Below are 18,609 nucleotides of genomic sequence, written 5' to 3' on the forward strand. Positions count from 1 at the left end.
GTTACTTAGTAAATTCGTCCAAGCTCTCGCGAGACTTCGTGTTCCGGAACAGCTGACTGCGCGATGGGCGGTTCCAGGGGCTGCCATCTCGAACAGCTCCACGCCTCATAGTGAACACAGTGGGGAGACTTTCTGTTTGTCCGCTGATAATAACTCCCACCACAACATGGCCGAGACTGACCCCAAGTCGGTGCAGGACCTCACCAACGTGGTGAGTTGTGATCGAGATGGCAGCGTTCGCTACAGCAGCCTCGCTTAGCAAGGACGCCAATAGGAATGCTAGCGGAGGCTAGCTAACTAGCACCCCGTTAGCATTCCTCGTTCACAGGTGAAGGCTCGCCAGACTGTAGCAAAGCAGCACATGGTGTTCATGTGTTAGTCTAATAATCCAACGGGTTCAATCCGTTTACTGAGGTCACGACGTGGTGACCTTCTGTTATGCACGTTATGTAACGTTAGTGGTCAGTGTGGCTTCTACATGACATCACAACAGAGTAACGCGCACAGCGTGACATAACACACACACACACACAAGTTTTATTTTTCCTCCGTTTCCCTATATTAGTTTGTTGTCTCTACTTATTTACTGCCAGATATGTGTGTGTGTATATATATATATATATATATATGTGTGTATATAAATAAATAATACAGAAGCACACAAACCTGTTGTACTTTCATCTCAGTTGATTATAACATAGAATTAAGGACTCAGCCCATTGAAACGGAGCTTTTACACTGTCGTCAAGGAAACTATGTAGTTCTGTTATCATTGTACTGCTGCTTTTATAAAAGCATTCACAGACCACAGGCATGCTGCACTAGAGTGGGAGTGCAGATGTTGTTCAAGTGCCAGAAGTAGTCCTCAGTCCACTGAAGGCATCATCACTTAAATGCTCTTGCGTCAAACTCAAAATGAAGCGTGTGGCTGTTATCGTCAGTGGACCAACTCTAATGCATAGAGTGATTCATTTGTGGCTTCGAAGGGAAATGATAAATGGACCTGGACTTGTAAAGCGCTTTTTTTTGTCTCGAGACCACTCAAAGTACTTTAACACTACATGACATCATTCACACACCGATGTGCAGGTGGAACCGTAGCCCCTCCCATCAGCAGGAACTAACATTCATAGACCTGAGACACAACCATGGGAGCAATTTGGGGTTAAGTGTCTTGCCCAAGGACACATCGACTAGCAGTCGAGTCGGAGATCGAACCGCCGATCCTCTGATTTTGAAGGATGACCCTGCTCACCACTGAGCAGCCACGCCATAGTTGCACTGCCAGTATTTGATCCGTGTCTCACAGGTCCAGACGCTGCTGCAACAGATGCAGGACAAGTTCCAGACCATGTCCGACCAGATCATCGGGAGGAATATCCTAATCAATTGCTCATTGATAAAATGCCTTTGTGGTGCAGACTCCTAATCTAATGTAATGATGGATTGATGTCTGGACACAATTTGAACCATTTAGGAGTATCTTTGCGTTCTTTTGTTGATTATGCCTTAACCGCTTCCTCACTTGATGAAATGAGCACACGCATTGACGACTTGGAGAAGAACATCGGCGACCTGATGACCCAGGCTGGCGTGGAGGAGATTGAGGCGGCAACGGAGAAGGCTAAAGAGGGTCAGGTTTCCTAGCGAAGGTGAGCCATAGACCCCATCCAGCTTCTGGAGCGGTGCAGCACCGGTAAACCCAGATAGCTTTTATTCACGTCTTCCAGGTCGCTTCTAACTCCGTGGTTGTGTCCCTCTTCCTGATTGACTCATGAATCCTAAGAATATATACATATATTACCGAGACAAATTTGTGAAATTGGGCTATACAAATAAACTGAATTGAATATCAGAAGCTCAGCTCAGACTTTCATTTGTTTTTAAGTGTTGCATATCTCAGTTGATCATTTTATTCACGCGTTTATTTTGTGGATAAATGAACACGCATGTATTCATGAAGTGAATTCACTTCGTTGTTTTCTGTCCCGCAGGTCCACGAGGATCTCGGTGTGAAGTCGGTCCGACATTCAGGAGCAGCAGACTTTACGATCCTGAAAATGACTGATTTGATGTAGTCGTGTGAAATGCTTTTATATATTGAATATTGTAATAAACGGTTAGTTATGTAATTACATTAAGAAGTTTAACTTCATTTGTAATAGGATAGTGTGATGTGCTCTTCAGAAACAGGTGCAGGATGCAACTTGAGGGATCTTTATGCAGCGACCCAGATGTTATTTCTCCGCCATCATAGATCGTAATGAATAAAGTGATGGCTGATGGGGACAGCTTCGTCCTGGCCAGTGCCGAGTACGACCTGCAGGCTCAGGCCAGTGGAGATCCATCCTACCAACACGGGGGTGGGCACCGTGCCCACCCGACGCCTGTGGTTGTTTAAAAACGGCACCGATGGGCCGAGCTGTGGGACACGTTCCAATTTCAACTGATGTTCTTCTTAAAGCCATTTAATACAATGCTTTGTCATGTATTACATAATAAATATTTGGCCAGGTGCAGAGTGAATTTGAAAATATAATATAATTCCCAGGTGCTCATTGTTTTTCTGTATGTATATTTCTTAAAGCCAGAGTCTGAAATGTCTGTTGCATTTTTTGGGGGTCTAGATCGTCAACTGTCATTTCAATACATTATAAATTGTTAAGACTAGGCTGGGAAATTTGGAATTTACTGTCGACGGTCGATATTAGAGGTTATTGCAACAATGTGCTCAAAAGTGTCACTTAACTGCACAGCAGGAACCTTTATTCAAATTAGTGCAAACGAAACAAATGAACAACAAAATAAAGCATCAAGCGGAACTGAACAGCAGTCAGCAAAACGTAAAAAATTAGTAGTGAACATATTCTGAATGCATTATTAAAGTTCTGTATGTATTGTTAAGTGAATGGTTCCTTGATTGCATTTTAATATCCACTCATCAAAGTTAGAACTCAAAGTCCTCCTCCGTCATGTCGATGGCCCACGCAAACTTGTCCCTGAGGCTCTTATTGTAGATCTTTTCTATCGGTACCTCCGTGTTCTTGGACCTAATGGGGGAAAAGCGATGGTGAAGTAAATAATGCAAATACACCAACCACCAGTTCATCTTCCGACGGGTCCCAAATCTCCCCCAAAAAAGGTATTGTGATAAAAAAGCATTTTGAAAAGCAATCAATAGAAATATAAGAGAACAAACTTTAATGGGCCATAGCATTATTTTAAAAGCCTTATTTAATATGGTTGTATAATTAGTATTGCATTGATTATTTCTTACTGAATCCCTTGTTTGAAGATTAAACAACCTGAAATAATGAAATACAAGCAATATACATTCCTCATAGGTAAAAGTAACATTTGCCGAAGAGAGAAAAACTACAGATAGAACAGCATTGATTAAAAGATTTGAACAGTAACTTTGTTTATCTGAAGTCGTAGTTATGCTGCTGCAGATACATTTTATTCCTATTCATGGTTTCAAAGAGTCCAAAGAAAGATTCTCTATTGACAAGGGTCGACTAGCTTCCTGCTATTTGTGAGAATGTCAAAAGTTGGTTCGGCCGGTCCACTCACCACGCCACACTGATGCGCGGGTCCAGGTAGTTGAGCTTGGAGGTGCCCAGTGCAATCTGTTTGTTTTCCTCCCTGTCGGTCGCCTGGAGCTCCAACTTCAGCAGCTGCTCCTCGCAGCGCTTCACGGCCGCCTTCTTGCGCTCCACCAGACTGACGGGAAACACACAGGTGCGGTCTCTCAATGCGAACGCTTTCCACAGTCGGGACAAGCACGGCCAGGTGAATAGAACAACGTGTGGGTTGGAGAACCAAGCATAGGTTTCCCTTTTGCGTCGTCTCAAATGGCTTTCATTCTTTCACTGAAAGGTGTCATGTGTTACTTTATAATACGACATAATGCTCTCTTCATCAGGATTATCCAGTGAGCAAACATTTCGATCATGAATATAAAAGGCACACACAGAAACAAAAACGCACAACTAACTTGTGTTTTTAATTGCCTTTTGGCTCGAAGCACAAAGACTAAGAGAAACCGCAGGGAAGCTCCTCTCAGCGAGTTACCAACAGGGCGGCCACCACAACTAACACAATGTCATGGTCAAGAACTTTCCTTCTCACGGCGTTTAGCTGCGGCTCATTATTCACTGCGAAGCAGTCATCTCTTGTTTGGAGGCACTTAACCCTGCCGGTGCCTTTCTATTGGTACTTGTCATCATTAGAATTGTTTTGTTTTGTTCCAGCACTATTGTCACACGTACTTCTGCAGCTTGGGGTCTGAACTGCTTCTGGTCTTCGCCTCCTTCTTGGCCTGTTTCAGCTCCGTTTTTTCGAGGGCCAGTGTTTCCTTTCGAGCATCAATCTGGGTGGAGCACATATGGAAATAGGCTTGTTTATATATATATATATATGGATTACGGGTTGCGTTAAAATGTCACTGATTGGTCTGGAAAGGTGATGCACTGACTTGCTTCAAGACACTGTAGATTCAGAGGAACCGAGTCCTTACCTTGGCCTGAAGGTTCGCCATAGACTGATCAAAGGTCTTTGGCGGCGCCCGCTGGTGGTTACACAGAATGGCAACTGCCCTGTTGGCCCTGTTGTAGGACAGCAGTTTCTCTGGCTCATTGTCAGACTCTGGAGGGTGACAGATGAGTTATTTGTGTTTTAACAGTAAAATTCCACGAAACACAATTCCGGCCGGAGATAAAGATCATGCTGGTGTCTACTCTTGACCTTGAAACACACACACACTCATTTATCTATGAGCTTCACCTACTATTCCTGGGGTACAACCACATGCTATCCTGCAGATTGGCTCTCAGTGGCAATCCAGAGAGAAGAGAGTGACACTTCTATCTCTGAATGAGAAATGGTGGCACAGGCAGCCAATTGGAGCGTGATAAGAGTGAGGCAGACGCACAGCACTGGGCACACTGCACAGTGATAATGTGCTCCTGGAGTGGCTGGAACGGCTGACTGGTGTCAAGCTTGAATCAAGCAAGCTAAAAATAAATTAACAACCTCAAAAGTGGGGCAGTTTTATCATAAGACCCCATGACGCAAGCAGTCAGGTAAGACTGATGGGCGGGGGAGAGGGAGGGAGGGAGGGGCTGCCAGCCTGGTATTCAAATATACCGACACCTGATTCGTTGCTTTATGCAATGTAATGTCGAGCTGCTTCATAGCGCAGCGAGTGTCTGGCACTTACTGTTTGTGAGCTCCTTGAGCTGCTGCTGTAAGGTGATGGAGGCGTTGTACGTCCTGAAGACCTTGGCACTCAGACCGGCCATTAGAGACGCCAGGTGCTTGTTCAGCATGCCTGTCTGCAAAGAGAAATGGGGAGAACAAAAAGAGAGACAACACAATCACATCAGTGTGCTTTTGCAACGAATGGCACGAAACCTTTTGACCGACGGACTCAAACCTCGACCACTAGGTGGCACTGTGCCACCGCAGTGTGGAAAGTGTCTGTCTTGGACAATAACAAATACAACGCATAGAACACCATCTCTGCCTTCATTATCATCACCAGCCATTAGAGCAGAGCATTAAAAGAGATCAGAGGATTATTTCCCTTCTGACATTTCAGTCGGTAGGATAACAAGTTAAGAGCCGTCATAGGCCGCGGTGAGGTAGCCATGAGCTCCTGTCAGATGGCTGCAGCTTCAACCGAACAGGGAGAAGATGAAACGGAGCCAACAGTGTGAGGGCACGCACTGCGACCAAGGAGAAACAAACACGGAGGCTCACTGTACACAGACTGATAGGAGGCGTGAACCCATGGACTTGAGAGGCACGCCTTTCTAAACGCAGATGAAAGCTCACAGGCGTGAAGTGAAAGAAGACACACAAAAAACATCCAGATGAGCTCGCCGGTGAACTCGCAGCTCCGGCGGTAGAATCTTCATCATTCTGATGATCCTGGTGAGATTACAATAATGATGTGGTCGGTTTAATCAGAGCAGGGTCAGGACCCGCCTGTCGGGGGCGGGCGGGCGCAGACTTGTGTGAATGCGCTTCCCTCCAGGACCCCATTAGAAAGGTTTTTTTTCTCATCTATCCATACATGTGCATGGACATGCTGGAGGGCGCACTGGTACACACACACACACACACACACCTGCCTTGCTAATGAGCTACCTACCTCTGCTCCTGCAATGCTAATGAAGGCGTTTGCAAGTCTGAGGGGCAAGTATGATAGGTCCTCTCCTCTCCTCTCCTCTGAGGTTAGTTAATGACAATGTGTTTACTGTAGCTCTAATGGTGTGTGTGTGTGTGTGTGTGCACTCTCCCTCAGAAATGTTATCCACTACAATTGGGCTTTAATGTTTGAAACACTGAATGCTTACAGGCCACATAAAAACACTCTTATGGAGCTTATTTTCAATAACAGAAAACCTGTTGTGCAGTTAAAAGAGAGACAATTACAGAAGAAAACCTCCTCATGGATCCATGTTGCATTTAACATCCACGCCCATCCAAAATGTCATCGCTTCATGTTATCCTTTTAAATATTTCAATGAAATTGTCATAATTAGCACATTGATTATTTAATTAGAGCCCAAAACGTGTTTTGTGAGGTCAATGTAACTGAGTCCGACCTCGAGTCCAAATGGCCGTTTGTAGAAAGGCGTTTCTGGGGCGTCGCGATGGACCAGCGGTACGCGGAAGGCCTGCGGCCACAGCTGGGTGCCGATGCGGGGCCTTAAAAACATTAATTCTGTCTCTGTGTTCTTTTGCATACTCTCTTCCGTTGCCATGCCACATGGTGGAAAATAAAGACACTCAGACTTTCTCTGTGTCGGTAGGAGCTCTCAGCCCTGGACACCAGTACAGATCATTTAGCTCTAAACCCCGCGGAGGCCTAATTGATGTAAAGTGAATCGGGCTTGGAGTCATTTAACTCTGCTCTCCTTTTCATGTTTTGTTATTTACATGTCAGTCCTAATTTGTTTGATTTGCTTTCCACCATCTCTCCACATTAAGGCCATGTGAGGATAGCAGCTTCACCTCTCAGCTTCCGTCTCTCTTCCCATCGTCCTCCTCATCCTCCTCATCCTCGTCTCGGCCTCGCAGCTGTTGCCCGGTTGTCAACTCGATACTTTCCTTTCTCCCTCCAGCTTTCCTCCCTCTCTTTCACCTCCAACCCTTTTACAGCCATCTTTCACCTTCTCCCTCCTCACCTCCCGTCACCTGGACCAGCTGTCACATTCCTACCGCTCCGTCTCCTCCTGCACACCCACCCACCCCCCACCCTCCCTCCCTCCCTCTGCTCTCAGTGGCCTGGCCTTTGTGGGTGCCAATCAGGCCTGCCCACAGCCGCTATTACCATTTCACCTCTAACACGCCTTGACATTTCTTGACACACTAGAGAGCAGAGAGCAGAGGCACCGCACTCCTTCCTTCAATTGCTCCATCGCAGCGTCCTTCTCCCACCTGTCAATCTTCAGATATACACGAGGCTGGCTCTCAAACCTTCCTCGCGCTTTCTTATCTGCATCTCCGTCTCACTCCGTTTTGTTAACCCCCCCCTGCTCCAGAGTGACCGTTCGATTATAAGTTCCTCCCTGCAATCATGTCTCTCTCGAGCGTCTCTCGAGACAAGATATTTCCTCGCAATCGGAGCACTTAACCCAAGACTGCCAGGCTGTGAGCTGCTGGCGCCCAATCGCCTTGACAACAAACCTGCGTGTTGAGGGATTCTGAATACGGGTCAGGCTGGCCTGTTCGCCTTGGGTTCAGTCTCAAACAGACAGATCATGCCGTTTGAGCCCCCTGAAGAGCCCCACGTCGCCCTGCGGTGGACTAACCATGTGGACAACTGCTGCCTGCTGGTAGAGGAAGAGGTTGAGAGGACAGCAGGTTTCTTTATGCGTTATAATTCATCCGCCGAGCATGTTCACCTTCAATTTCCACGAGTGCAGCTTCCGTTTTATCTGCCGGTTTCTTTCCCCTCTGTTTTTTGAGACTTATTTTCTGCCTTCCGTCTGCCTGCCCCCAACACCCTTCTCTTCGATGTGCCTCTTTCATCTCTCCACAGCATTGGCTCATTCAATCTCATCTCTTAAACCTTGCAATTTGGTCCCTGCTTTTCCTTTACTGCAGCCCTGTCGCCAGAAAGGAAATACAGATATGTTGCTTTCACAATGTTTCTCTGCCTTCTCTTCTAATATTACACACTTTTGGAGAGCGTTTCACAGTTATTACACAACCCCAGAAACGGAGTACTAATTTGGGAGCAGATAAAATAATCGTAATAGAATCACTCAAATCATTTAGTAAACACTGTTTGTTGTTCGTAGTTATTGAGACACTCACATTGAGGCGGTCAAAGAGGTCGTCTCCAGGCTGTTTGTTCTCCAGGAACAGCTTAAGATTCTTAAAAACCTGAAAAGACGTAGACAAAATGTATCATGCGCATTGTAAGAACCAGTTAGGCGCCAGAAATAAAATGCCAACATTACAATTTGTATATCAATCTTAAACATTGGATTTAAATTAGATAGGAGTGGCATTCAATGTATCCATCGTGAAAAACACAGTACATTACACTTAAATAAATGCATTATAATAATCAGTGAGTGACTAAGTTTGTTTGTGTGTGTCTGGAGTCTGATTTTATCCATCTTCGAACAGAGGAGTAAAATTGGTCAAATTAAATCTGACATTTCCGCAGACGCACCGCTCTCCTTAATAAACGTGGAAAATATGCACGGCACAAATTAATAGCAACAGATGCATTTTTAAAACACACCGAAATATTCACCCACTGATTTGCATGGCAATACTGTTCCCCAAGGAAAACAATCCTGCAAAATATAAAGAACACGTGTTTTGGGGATGGAAATGTTCATCAGTGTTTCAGAGCAGGAGAGACCCCAAAGTAAGCGTGTGTTTAGAATGGAAACACATGCATACAGAAATGCTCAGCAGGCTGAATGAACCCAACACAATGTGTTTATGCATCTGCAGGTGTCCCTCTATTCCATAAAGTCATTCAATGCTGTAACCGGCTTACAAATTGAGTGATGAGTAGGGATTTGTTTCGCAACAATAGCGATGCACTGAGGTGCTAATCAGTCTTTATAGAGGCATCGATGGTTGGGAAAGGCGCATTAGCAATGGCTCCCTTCCTGCAGCAGGAATAGCTACTCCCCATTCCAGCTCCGAATCAATGACTTTACTTTTTCTTTCAATGAACTACAAATGGGGCATACAGTTTTGGCACCCCACAGTATGCATAGCTTTGCTCCCCGTCATCGACGTTCTTTTGTACTCCTCCCCCGTCGTGCCCGATGCTCGCTGCATGCAGGATGATGTTTGTCAGAAGCAGCAAATAGCATTAAACAGTACATATAAGCCACAATTATTAGATTAAATGATGGTTAGAAATGGAAATCCCTTTCCGTCCATGCTCGTTTCATTATGACATTCCAAGTGACATTTAGCAGCAATCCCACTGATTTCCTTGGGAATTGATGCTAAAATATGCAAGGGACTAATTATTTCTAGCTAATGTGTTGCTTTTGAATGCACTCATTTGAATAATTATACAGTCTGCCAAGAAAGAAAACACTTTGGTTGTCAGGTGCGAACATTTCTTTTCCCCCCAATCTCTGGAAGAGAAGATAGCGGAGGCCAGAGGAGGGGATGGACATTTACATAATGCACACACACGACAGCTGTTTGTTTCCAGACATATTTGGTTCTCTTGTATTGTAACCTATAATATATATATATATATATATATACATACATACATACACCCTACTTGATCATTTAACTATTATTACTGAAGCTACGACACACACTGTGCCACACAAGCCGAGGAAGATTACTGACCTGAACTTGCCACACGTTTTACCATCAAAGACTGTGAAAATAAATATTTTTGGCAAAAAAAACATATTTTCTATAAATTAATGACCAATCACAATTAGAACGTAGCCATGAACCTGAACTGTAACATCCTAACCGTATACTTTACTGCAGAAAAGAGAGAGCACTGTGAAAAGTCTATGGCTTTCTGTTATAACAGTATGTGCACTGTGAATACCGCCCTTCAACGGCTACAAATTTTAAAACTAAGTGCGTTTATGTAAAACACTGAGTTTACTTGAAGAGTTGGATTCTGTCGCACTCGTGCCGTGCTCGGCCATTGTGATGTCATGGAGTCGGGGTGAGGCCTGTGTTATTCCTCTGAAGGCGACACATGCATGGTGACACGTCTGTGTTGTTTAACTCTAAGTTTGTTTCCCATCATCATTATTATCCATTTCTTTGCTAATTATTTGGATCAATCCAGAAATATAAACAATGCCGATCACAAGTTTGTCAGCCAAAACCTACGTCGTCTTACCATCAATGTAAAAAACCTATAAAACAACTTGAAGAGGTAACAGTGAAAATAGCGGATTAAAGCGGATTCTGAGATTCGACAAACTGTTCCCAACCGTCGTGTCATAAGAGACGCGACAAAGTGAACGTCTAACACGAACTGATGACTCCAATAGGACAACAAAGTACTGCTTATGGAGTAGAAGCATTTTATGACGCTCAGATGTACAGGCCAACGCAAAGTGACCTCATGTTGGTCACCAACATGTGATCCAAGAGGCGCCGACGGGAGCAGAGGGACAGATCAACAGTTCTAACAGACAAATAAAACAGGAATCCGATGTACGACTGTGCCCAGAGGAGATGTCCGTTTCCTCTGCTGCAGGTTGTGTGCATGTCGATACGCACGGACGTGACCCAAAAGGGCAAAACCTAGATTATCATAATGAAATAATTTGGTTTTGTTCTGCAATGAACGGCCCTCATGTTGGCAGAAGCAAACCTCTGCAAATAAACCGTTGACTTTGATCAACTATTTGTATTTCCAGAACCGATTTCTTCCGGTCAAAGCGAAGACATGGAAGCGGGGTGCGGAAGTGCTTCTGGTGTCGTTGTTCCGTTACCTTGGTGATGACGGGGACCTTGTTGTAGTAGCGAATGGAGTCTTTACCGAGGAAGTCAAATTCCACCACACACTCGTTGCCTTCCAGTTTCTCGTGGAGGGTGATGTGCTCCACGCGTAGCGAGCAGCAACCAACCGTGTCGGCCGTCTCTCCTTCCTCCTTCTCATTACCAGCTCTCAGTGCCAGCTTTGTTTGGGGATCAGAAAATAGATAAATAAACAGATGAATGCACAAATCGACACGCACTCTGCCGGTACTTTGACCGTCATCCTTCCAGGTCACAGAGTTCACGACCTATAATCTTACTAGATGCAGATAATTAGCGTGGAGTGCCGACATAACATCCTATTTCATTGCAAAAGATCTTCCATCCAGCTATGTGAGAAGACAATAAAAGGCAAGCAAGACGCATGCCATTGATTTCCAACACGTTCACATGGCTCTTGGCATCAGACCTGAGCACTAATGAGAATCTGTTTAACTGACAGCAGTTCATTTCTAGCACTGGTGTGCAAACGTGTTAAAAACTCGGTCCGCTAATTCCTGCATCTTTACGTCAACCTTTTTCCTCGACCAGCTGCTGGGACCCAGACCTTGTCTATGAAGTAGAGGGCCACTGCTCTTTGTCGCGTCACCATCTGTTTGGACTTGAGGTCCTGGCCGTACTGGTTACGGATGTCGTCGACGCACAACTTCAGTTTTCGGGCAATCTCGTATTTCTCCCAGTCCTTCTCCCCCTTGGTAGGATGAGAAGTATGGAGAGAAGGCAGAAAGAAGGGCGGCGTCAACAAAAGATACAGCAGGAGGGGGCCAACATACAGAAAATGAGACAATGAGAAGGAGGGAAAACAATAGTGGAAACGGCAGAGAGAGGGAAGAGGAGAAAAGCCAACATGAAACAAAGAGCTAAAGAAACTAAATGTAACATTTTGCTTGAAAGGCCTCCGATTAAAACAGTAATCAAAATGGTAATCATGACATGAATGCAGGCCTCAATATCACACAACGACACAACTCTATTGGCGACATGTTCTTTGCCCGTTTGGCACAGTCTATATTGTCGATTGGGCGATGGGACTAAGACACAATTAAACCCACCATCAGTGAACACACGCACATATTGTCATGGGGACCAACAGTGGAATAACTTAACCTTTACATGTGAAAGACTGAACGAAAGAAGAGCGAATAAATGGAGGGGGAATAATGACAGGATGTCACATTTTTAATTTACTCTCCAAACAATGCCATGATGGCATTTTCATATTTTAGAAACCAAAACAATAATAGGACTGCAAATCTCCTACAAAAACAGTTAAAAGGTAAACAACACAGATCTGAGGTCTGAGGGCGACGGTGTCCGGTAGAGGAACAACAAGCCTCTGAATTTGATTGACAAACTGTTGCTTAACATTTTGTAAAAATATATACTGAACTTTCTTTGTGTGTAAAAGAACCACATTCACAATACGAATCCTTCATGGCAGCTAGATTCTCATAATATCCCAGGATCGCACAAAAAAAATCCATCTTTTCAGCCGTAAAGTAATTGCCTGAGTGTATAAACTTCAGTGTTTCAGACCGATTAGCATCCTGCGAGGAGCCGCGGGGGTGGAATGACAGAGGCAACCGTTCGTTTACACCGAGGATGGCGGCTGCTGAAGAGGTTAAGGGCGGACGCTGCAATAGCATCAGTTATACGTCGCTGGCGACTATTTCTGAATTGAGAGGGAAAAAAAGAGGATGTTTTTGCTCGTCTCTCGACCGTCTCCAGCAAGAGTTTGATTGACAGACAATCAGCCGACAAGTGTGTTTTTGAAAGTCCCTTCTCATTTCCAATCCGTTTCCAATGACGGAGTCTAAGACGGTGCTGTCTAACAAACCATCTGCGCGTGCACTGCCCATTTTGACGGATTCAATTTTGAAGTTTATATTCTAACTGAATATATCTCTTTAATTTCCGTTGGATTGCAGGCTGTCTCAGCATCATTCATTTCAGTGTGCTCGAGGCCGCCACACAATTCTGTTTGCCAAATTGCAGACAACACGCAGAACTAAAAGAATTAGCTCCAACAATGGCAAGATGATCAGATGCTTTGAGTCGCTTAGATGAAGATAACAAAGGATCAAAACGGAGTCTGCAGACCGAAAAAAATTTGTATTTCATTTTACTTCTGGTTTCTCAACCAAACCTGGCGCCTACATACACACGTGTTCTCTTGTTATTGGTGTTGTTTGCCCATGGTGCTTTGCGCATGGAATAGGACAAGAACAGTGCAGAGAAGGCTCAGTAGTGTTGAAAAAGCACGTAACATTTTACATCTGAAACACAACCCATGTTGACCATTTTTCAAGGTTGACTATAAGTGTGTTTTTTTCTTTTCTACCTTTCAGTAGGTGATTGGGTTACATTCATGTCAGCGTGGTATAAAAACAATCTACTTAAATCTAATCTACTTAAATTCCTAGTAAAAGTTGCCTTGAGAGACATAAGCCGTTGACACTTTTGTCAATATTAAATTGTTGTTGTGTGGCAAGCAGCTGAGAACAGAGGCTGCTATGGCAACCTTTGACTGGTGGTGCATTAAGGCGAGTTGAATAAAGCCACAAGCAACACAGCCTGGGCCTGAGCTCTAACAACTTAGAAACTAAAACTACGGTTTAAAATAAAGTGTGCATTGAGCCCAGAACTGGCTATGGCGTGTGTGTCTGTGAAACTTAAACAGTAGCAGACTACTACTTTAGCTACCTTGAGTTTGGAGTTGGCATTCAGCATGATGTATTTAATGGAGCCCTGGATGTTCTCAGTCCAGCTGGCCAGCCATGTCACAGAGTTGTCACGTCGAACCTCCTTCCAACGGTGGCCAGCAGGCGGCTCAGGGATGCGGGCTTCTCTGTCAATTAAAGAGAGATTACAGGACAGAATATGTGTGTGTGTGTGTGTGTGTGTGTGTGTGTGTGTGAGCAGTCACAGCATTGGAGTAGATGCTACATAAACATAAACGAATGACACCAGCGCCAGAAATGGATACGTTTGAAATCTACAGCTGTGTGATATGAATTCAAGTACAAACTTTCATTTTTTTATGTTGCTTTAACAAAGCGGATTTCTGAAGTTACTAAAGCAAACATTCAGTCAAAATCCAAACCCCGCACCATCTGCAGCAGGGCGCCACAATCGACTGAGCGGCTTTCAATATGGATACTCATTGCTTCGTACTAGGAAACGTGGTGATGCACATTTTCAAGAGATTGAAAAGATTTCTTTATAACTTGCAGCTTTTAAAAACACTTAGTGCACGGTGCTCTTCCAGCTCGGTCACCTCTGGAGGTGTTATCACTGGGTTTTTAGCAGCAACGGGGATGGGAGTTTGAGTAGATCCTGCAGCCATTACTTGTGCATCACTACGTGGTCACACATCTGTGCGTACAGTTTGGGCCCCTCACACTCACTTGCTGCAGTTGATGATGACATACTCTGGTTGGATCCTCTTCTTCAGCATGCCCTGTTTCGGATGCTCGCCCCGACCCCGGAACAGCCCCGGAGGCTCAATCTTAAAGTTGCCAATACGCTCTTTGTGGTGGTCCAGCAGACAGTAGCCATATTCATCCACAACCTTCTGGTTGGCTTCTTTCAAAACCTGCAACAGAAATCAAACAACTTAAATTTCATAATTTCATCTTTTGAACCAAAATGATCCAAGCTGAATTTGAGACGCGAACAGGAAGAATCGAATGATATAGCAGACGAGGAGAAGAAAAGAAGACGGCGGTACGTTACCAGTTTCTCCTCTTTGGTCATATTCTTCCTGGCCTCCACTTTGGCTTTGTGCATGGCATGGATCTCTCCAAAGTCACACTTGTCGAGATCTTTAATCAGCGACCTCTCCTCATTGGTCATTTCCTAAACAGACACAAACAAATCCCAAGTGTGATGATCCCTTCTTGAGTAAATTGTATCTGCATAAAAACATGGATAGCTTTCCGTGATAAGAAGACACATTTTAATCAATAACAAATGTATTCAGTCAAAAGCTTTTGGTAATGAGCATTTTCACCATTTTAAAGATCCATCTTTCTTCCACTACTTATCCAAAGTTTAATGGAAGTCTTCCATATTGATCAGAAAAGGTGTGCAGATTAAAAAATGTCTTCTGTGCAGAGGGAACATATTGAACTGAAGGCAGAATAGACAAAGGGTCTGCACACAGTGCTGCTTTATTATATTTGCTAAGAGCTATTAATAGAGTACATAATCTTTGTCTGTCAAATAGCAGATCACACAATAAAGCATCATAAAATAAACAAACGAGAAAAGCGCGTTAAAAGCAGATTAGTGACCGTACGATTAATTACTCATCTTTACAGAGGCGGAGTGGACAGAAGAGAAGTGGCATTGTTATGAAAGGCCAGCGCATAGAGAAGGCGGGACAAGCAGTTAATTGAAGGGCAGCTGAGTTTTAACTCGTCAACTTTCTAAAAGTTATTGCACAAGCGAGGTCACGAACATTGCAGCGATATGCAGGAATTCATTGGAGACTTTATGGTTTTATCTTGGAAGTTTCCGGGACCAAAATGTCATGACAACACCAGTGGCTTAAACAACCAATTTATGCACATGCACCAAACGCACCTCTCAGAAACACTCTTGACAGAACAGACACGCAGTCAGTCTCCGTGTCTAAGGATGACTGACACCCAACTGTGGGCGGGCACTGAGGGCAGTGGAGCGAGGGAGAGGTTTTCCGGCTATAATAACAGTTTAATTGGATTTGTTCATATGCAGGGGAGCTACTTGTATGGATTAGCATATCAATGCCTTCACACAAATCGTGTTTTCAAGTGCATTGAGCACTAAGCAGCGCAAAATTAATTCTGCATGATAGGACTTGGGGCTTGGCACGGAGTTCTCTCTCCACGCAGGACAGACATCCTGACAGACGCCAGGGTTACAGACGCCAGGGTACAGACGCCAGGGTACAGACGCCAGGGTACAGACGCCAGGGTACAGACGCCAGGGTACAGATGCCAGGGTACAGACGCCAGGGTACAGACGCCAGGGTACAGACGCCAGGGTACCTGTCACACTTTACAAGCTGGAATATAAACAACCAACACTGCACTTAGAAGTCATCTGTAGTTTACGTTTTTTTTTGAGTCAAATAGCAGCATCAGTAGAGATGCAGACAAAGGACACGACGGCTGACATTTAGAAATCTGACAAAACTCTGTAAAGCACGGGACTCTTTTGTTTGAAACTTTTCAAAGGGGCTTGGTTTCATGCAAATGTCAATTTTACTTGATTTAATTTGAATTAATATGGATAAACTTATGAGCTAGAGGTGTCAGCTTCGAGGGTTAGTGAGGGGTTAGGCTTCGGCAATAGTGTCCATGAGAACAGAAACGTATATGAATTTACGAATGTAAACATGTTGGCAGTTGCCTCATTGCATTGTTGTAGTGTATCAAAAAAACTAAACAAAAAAGCAGCAATATGATGGTGTTGTGGTTATATAAATGTAATTTATGTTGCCGTCAGATTGCTAACTTATCCAACCTGTGAAGCTACAGATGCGTGCAGGAGAGTAAATAGCTCATGACCCCATTGAAATGTTGTTTTCTAAAGACTTGACACCAACAAGTAGCAGGACATTCTGTTAGATAAAAACATGTGAATTTGGGAAATTATTACATATTAAATATTGACTTTTGCTGCAAGAACTGAGAAAATAAGTGTTTACATAACCAGGAGTTTAGTGTTATTTCAATTCAGGTCAAGTCTTTACTGCATTGTGCCTGTCCACTTGTTCCTCTCCTTTCCCCTCTTCTGTTTCTGCTGGCTTGTCGTTCTTGCTCCCAATGTTAGATCATCTGATTTAATAAGGTTTAAAAAAAAGGGGCTGATGTTAACCCGTTGGGAGAACCACGTGACAGTAGAAGAGCTATAAGTACAGAGAGGTAACTCAGTAACGAGCTGCTAAGCTAATTCCTGCATTGTGAGACGCCATTCAGTGCCCCGTCTTAGAGCTGTGAGGTGAAATCCTTCTTCGTGTCGCCCCAAAGCACACGCGTGAAGCACTGCAGTTTCTTTTTTAAATGTTTATGTGCCACGGTGGGTCACACAGGTACTGGTATTGAACAGATACAACTTTTTACATTACAGACTGTTGGAGTGAGATTTATTCTAAAGCTCTTTCTAAAAAAAAAATTGTTTAAAAAGGGAGTTCAGACTATCGAGGGTTCTGACCGCTTGTTGTGACGCGAGTGAAGATTCACACTTCTAGTTGATTGATCTGAATGATTTATCTCAGCACACCTTTGCGTAAAATAGTCCTAACTGCCTATATATAGTTTACTACTTATGGGTATCGCAACATTTGCATATCCAGTCCATCGACATATTTATCCGTTTGTCTCGAATGTGGTTTTTTTGGGATGATAATTTCAAAGCATTATTTTCTTACAGTAATATTGTCAGTAGAGGAATTTCATTAACCACCACACTATTAGGGGTGCTTTTTACCCTCGCAAAACTGACAATATATCCAAGGCTCCGTCTGTCTTTACCTTCCTCCAATCTTTGAAGTAGTTCTCCCGGAACACCTTCTTGGTGGTGTACTCGTGGTCCAACATCTGGGCAAAGAAAAACGCCACCTCTTCAGCTTCCAGGCTCAGCTTCACCTTCTTACCTGCACACAGACCGACAGGAGCTCAAGTTCAACACCACAGCACACGGCGGGGCTCTCAATGAGCGCTATGGCCCCTTTGTCCGAAATTAAACTCAAACACACACCTTGAGAAGCTGAGATCTACATCCCACAGTTTAACAGCCACTTCAGCTCCTCTAGAGTCCTGTCAGACTAATGCATGACTTATAGAGACAAGGACACAGAGCTACCTTCAGCCCCACTACTGAGAGAGAGCTACAAACAAGTACATGAAGCACAGGAATTAATAGATCAAACCAACTCCCCGTAGGACACCGTTTCTGCTCGACTGCTTAACAAAGCAAAAGGAATCACAGTCATCAATCAGCGTTTGACCCAATACACCTTTAAATGTCCAGAAGATCCAATTGTGTGTGTCGGTGTGCCTGTACAGCTTTAACCGTTAGATCTTCCCACTTCAAAGACCTCTTTCATTTCATCTGAAACGTTGTAATCGACATCATTCTAAAATAATTTAAAAGCAGTTTACTTTTAGGTTAACGTATAGTTTGCCAATTCCATTTTAAAATGTGTACAAAAGGGAGAAGGTCTTTTGACTAGTTGTGGACACCAATGCAATCCAACACTCCAGACATTTCCCTCAACTTCAAACACACGATACCTTTCCCATGTTTGTAAAAACCTAATCTAAATTACATGTTTGGTGCATTGACCTGATGTCTGCTATCCATCTTTTTGATTATTTGTCATCAACACATCTTTATTTTTTGGATCACTACTTCTGGCTAAACAATTTATTTAAATAACAGTTTTGTTTAATTTGAAAGCTTTCCATATGTATTTTAGTTTTTACAGCCTTCTGCTTTCATGCGGAAGTTATATAAAGCACATGAAGAAGTAAAAATGAAGAATGACAGAAAACGTCAAAAGGTGATGTTACTAGTGCTTGAAATGTATTTGTGGTTACT

The 18,609-nt window shown here is 43.8% G+C and overlaps 2 protein-coding genes across 4 annotated transcripts in view; one reads left to right on the plus strand and one right to left on the minus strand.

Annotated features, from left to right (window-relative positions):
* Positions 1 to 67: 67 nt before the first annotated feature.
* Positions 68 to 2,526, plus strand: hsbp1b (heat shock factor binding protein 1b). Its single transcript, XM_056417793.1, has 4 exons — positions 68 to 211; positions 1,310 to 1,376; positions 1,526 to 1,652; positions 1,995 to 2,526. Exons 1-3 carry the CDS (start codon positions 167 to 169, stop codon positions 1,645 to 1,647), a joined length of 234 nt encoding a protein of 77 aa, XP_056273768.1. The 5' UTR covers positions 68 to 166; the 3' UTR covers positions 1,648 to 1,652; positions 1,995 to 2,526.
* The window catches only part of zgc:173742 (DNA topoisomerase I, mitochondrial), a 30,323-nt gene continuing 13,818 nt past the window's right edge, over positions 2,105 to 18,609 (minus strand). For all 3 annotated transcript variants that reach the window (XM_056417786.1, XM_056417787.1, XM_056417785.1), the window contains exons 11-22: positions 17,541 to 17,662; positions 14,755 to 14,877; positions 14,427 to 14,614; positions 13,723 to 13,867; positions 11,567 to 11,710; positions 10,974 to 11,159; positions 8,332 to 8,400; positions 5,222 to 5,336; positions 4,520 to 4,647; positions 4,272 to 4,372; positions 3,574 to 3,723; positions 2,105 to 3,050 (exon numbers count right to left, since the gene is read on the minus strand). In XM_056417786.1, coding sequence (XP_056273761.1) covers positions 2,948 to 3,050; positions 3,574 to 3,723; positions 4,272 to 4,372; positions 4,520 to 4,647; positions 5,222 to 5,336; positions 8,332 to 8,400; positions 10,974 to 11,159; positions 11,567 to 11,710; positions 13,723 to 13,867; positions 14,427 to 14,614; positions 14,755 to 14,877; positions 17,541 to 17,662 — 1,574 coding nt within the window. In that variant the 3' untranslated portion in view covers positions 2,105 to 2,947. The remainder of the gene's footprint in view (positions 3,051 to 3,573; positions 3,724 to 4,271; positions 4,373 to 4,519; positions 4,648 to 5,221; positions 5,337 to 8,331; positions 8,401 to 10,973; positions 11,160 to 11,566; positions 11,711 to 13,722; positions 13,868 to 14,426; positions 14,615 to 14,754; positions 14,878 to 17,540; positions 17,663 to 18,609) is intronic.

The sequence above is a fragment of the Pseudoliparis swirei genome, chromosome 6 (genome assembly GCF_029220125.1).
Source record: "Pseudoliparis swirei isolate HS2019 ecotype Mariana Trench chromosome 6, NWPU_hadal_v1, whole genome shotgun sequence".
In the NCBI taxonomy this organism is placed as follows: Eukaryota; Metazoa; Chordata; class Actinopteri; order Perciformes; family Liparidae; genus Pseudoliparis; species Pseudoliparis swirei.

Bases quoted from the DNA above. Each gene is read 5' to 3' on its own strand.
- hsbp1b (XM_056417793.1), top strand. From the start codon at position 167: ATGGCCGAGACTGACCCCAAGTCGGTGCAGGACCTCACCAACGTG. The intron at 212-1,309 runs GTGAGTTGTGAT...CGTGTCTCACAG, and splicing joins TGCAGGACCTCACCAACGTG to GTCCAGACGCTGCTGCAACA. The intron at 1,377-1,525 runs ATATCCTAATCA...CCGCTTCCTCAC, and splicing joins CGACCAGATCATCGGGAGGA to TTGATGAAATGAGCACACGC.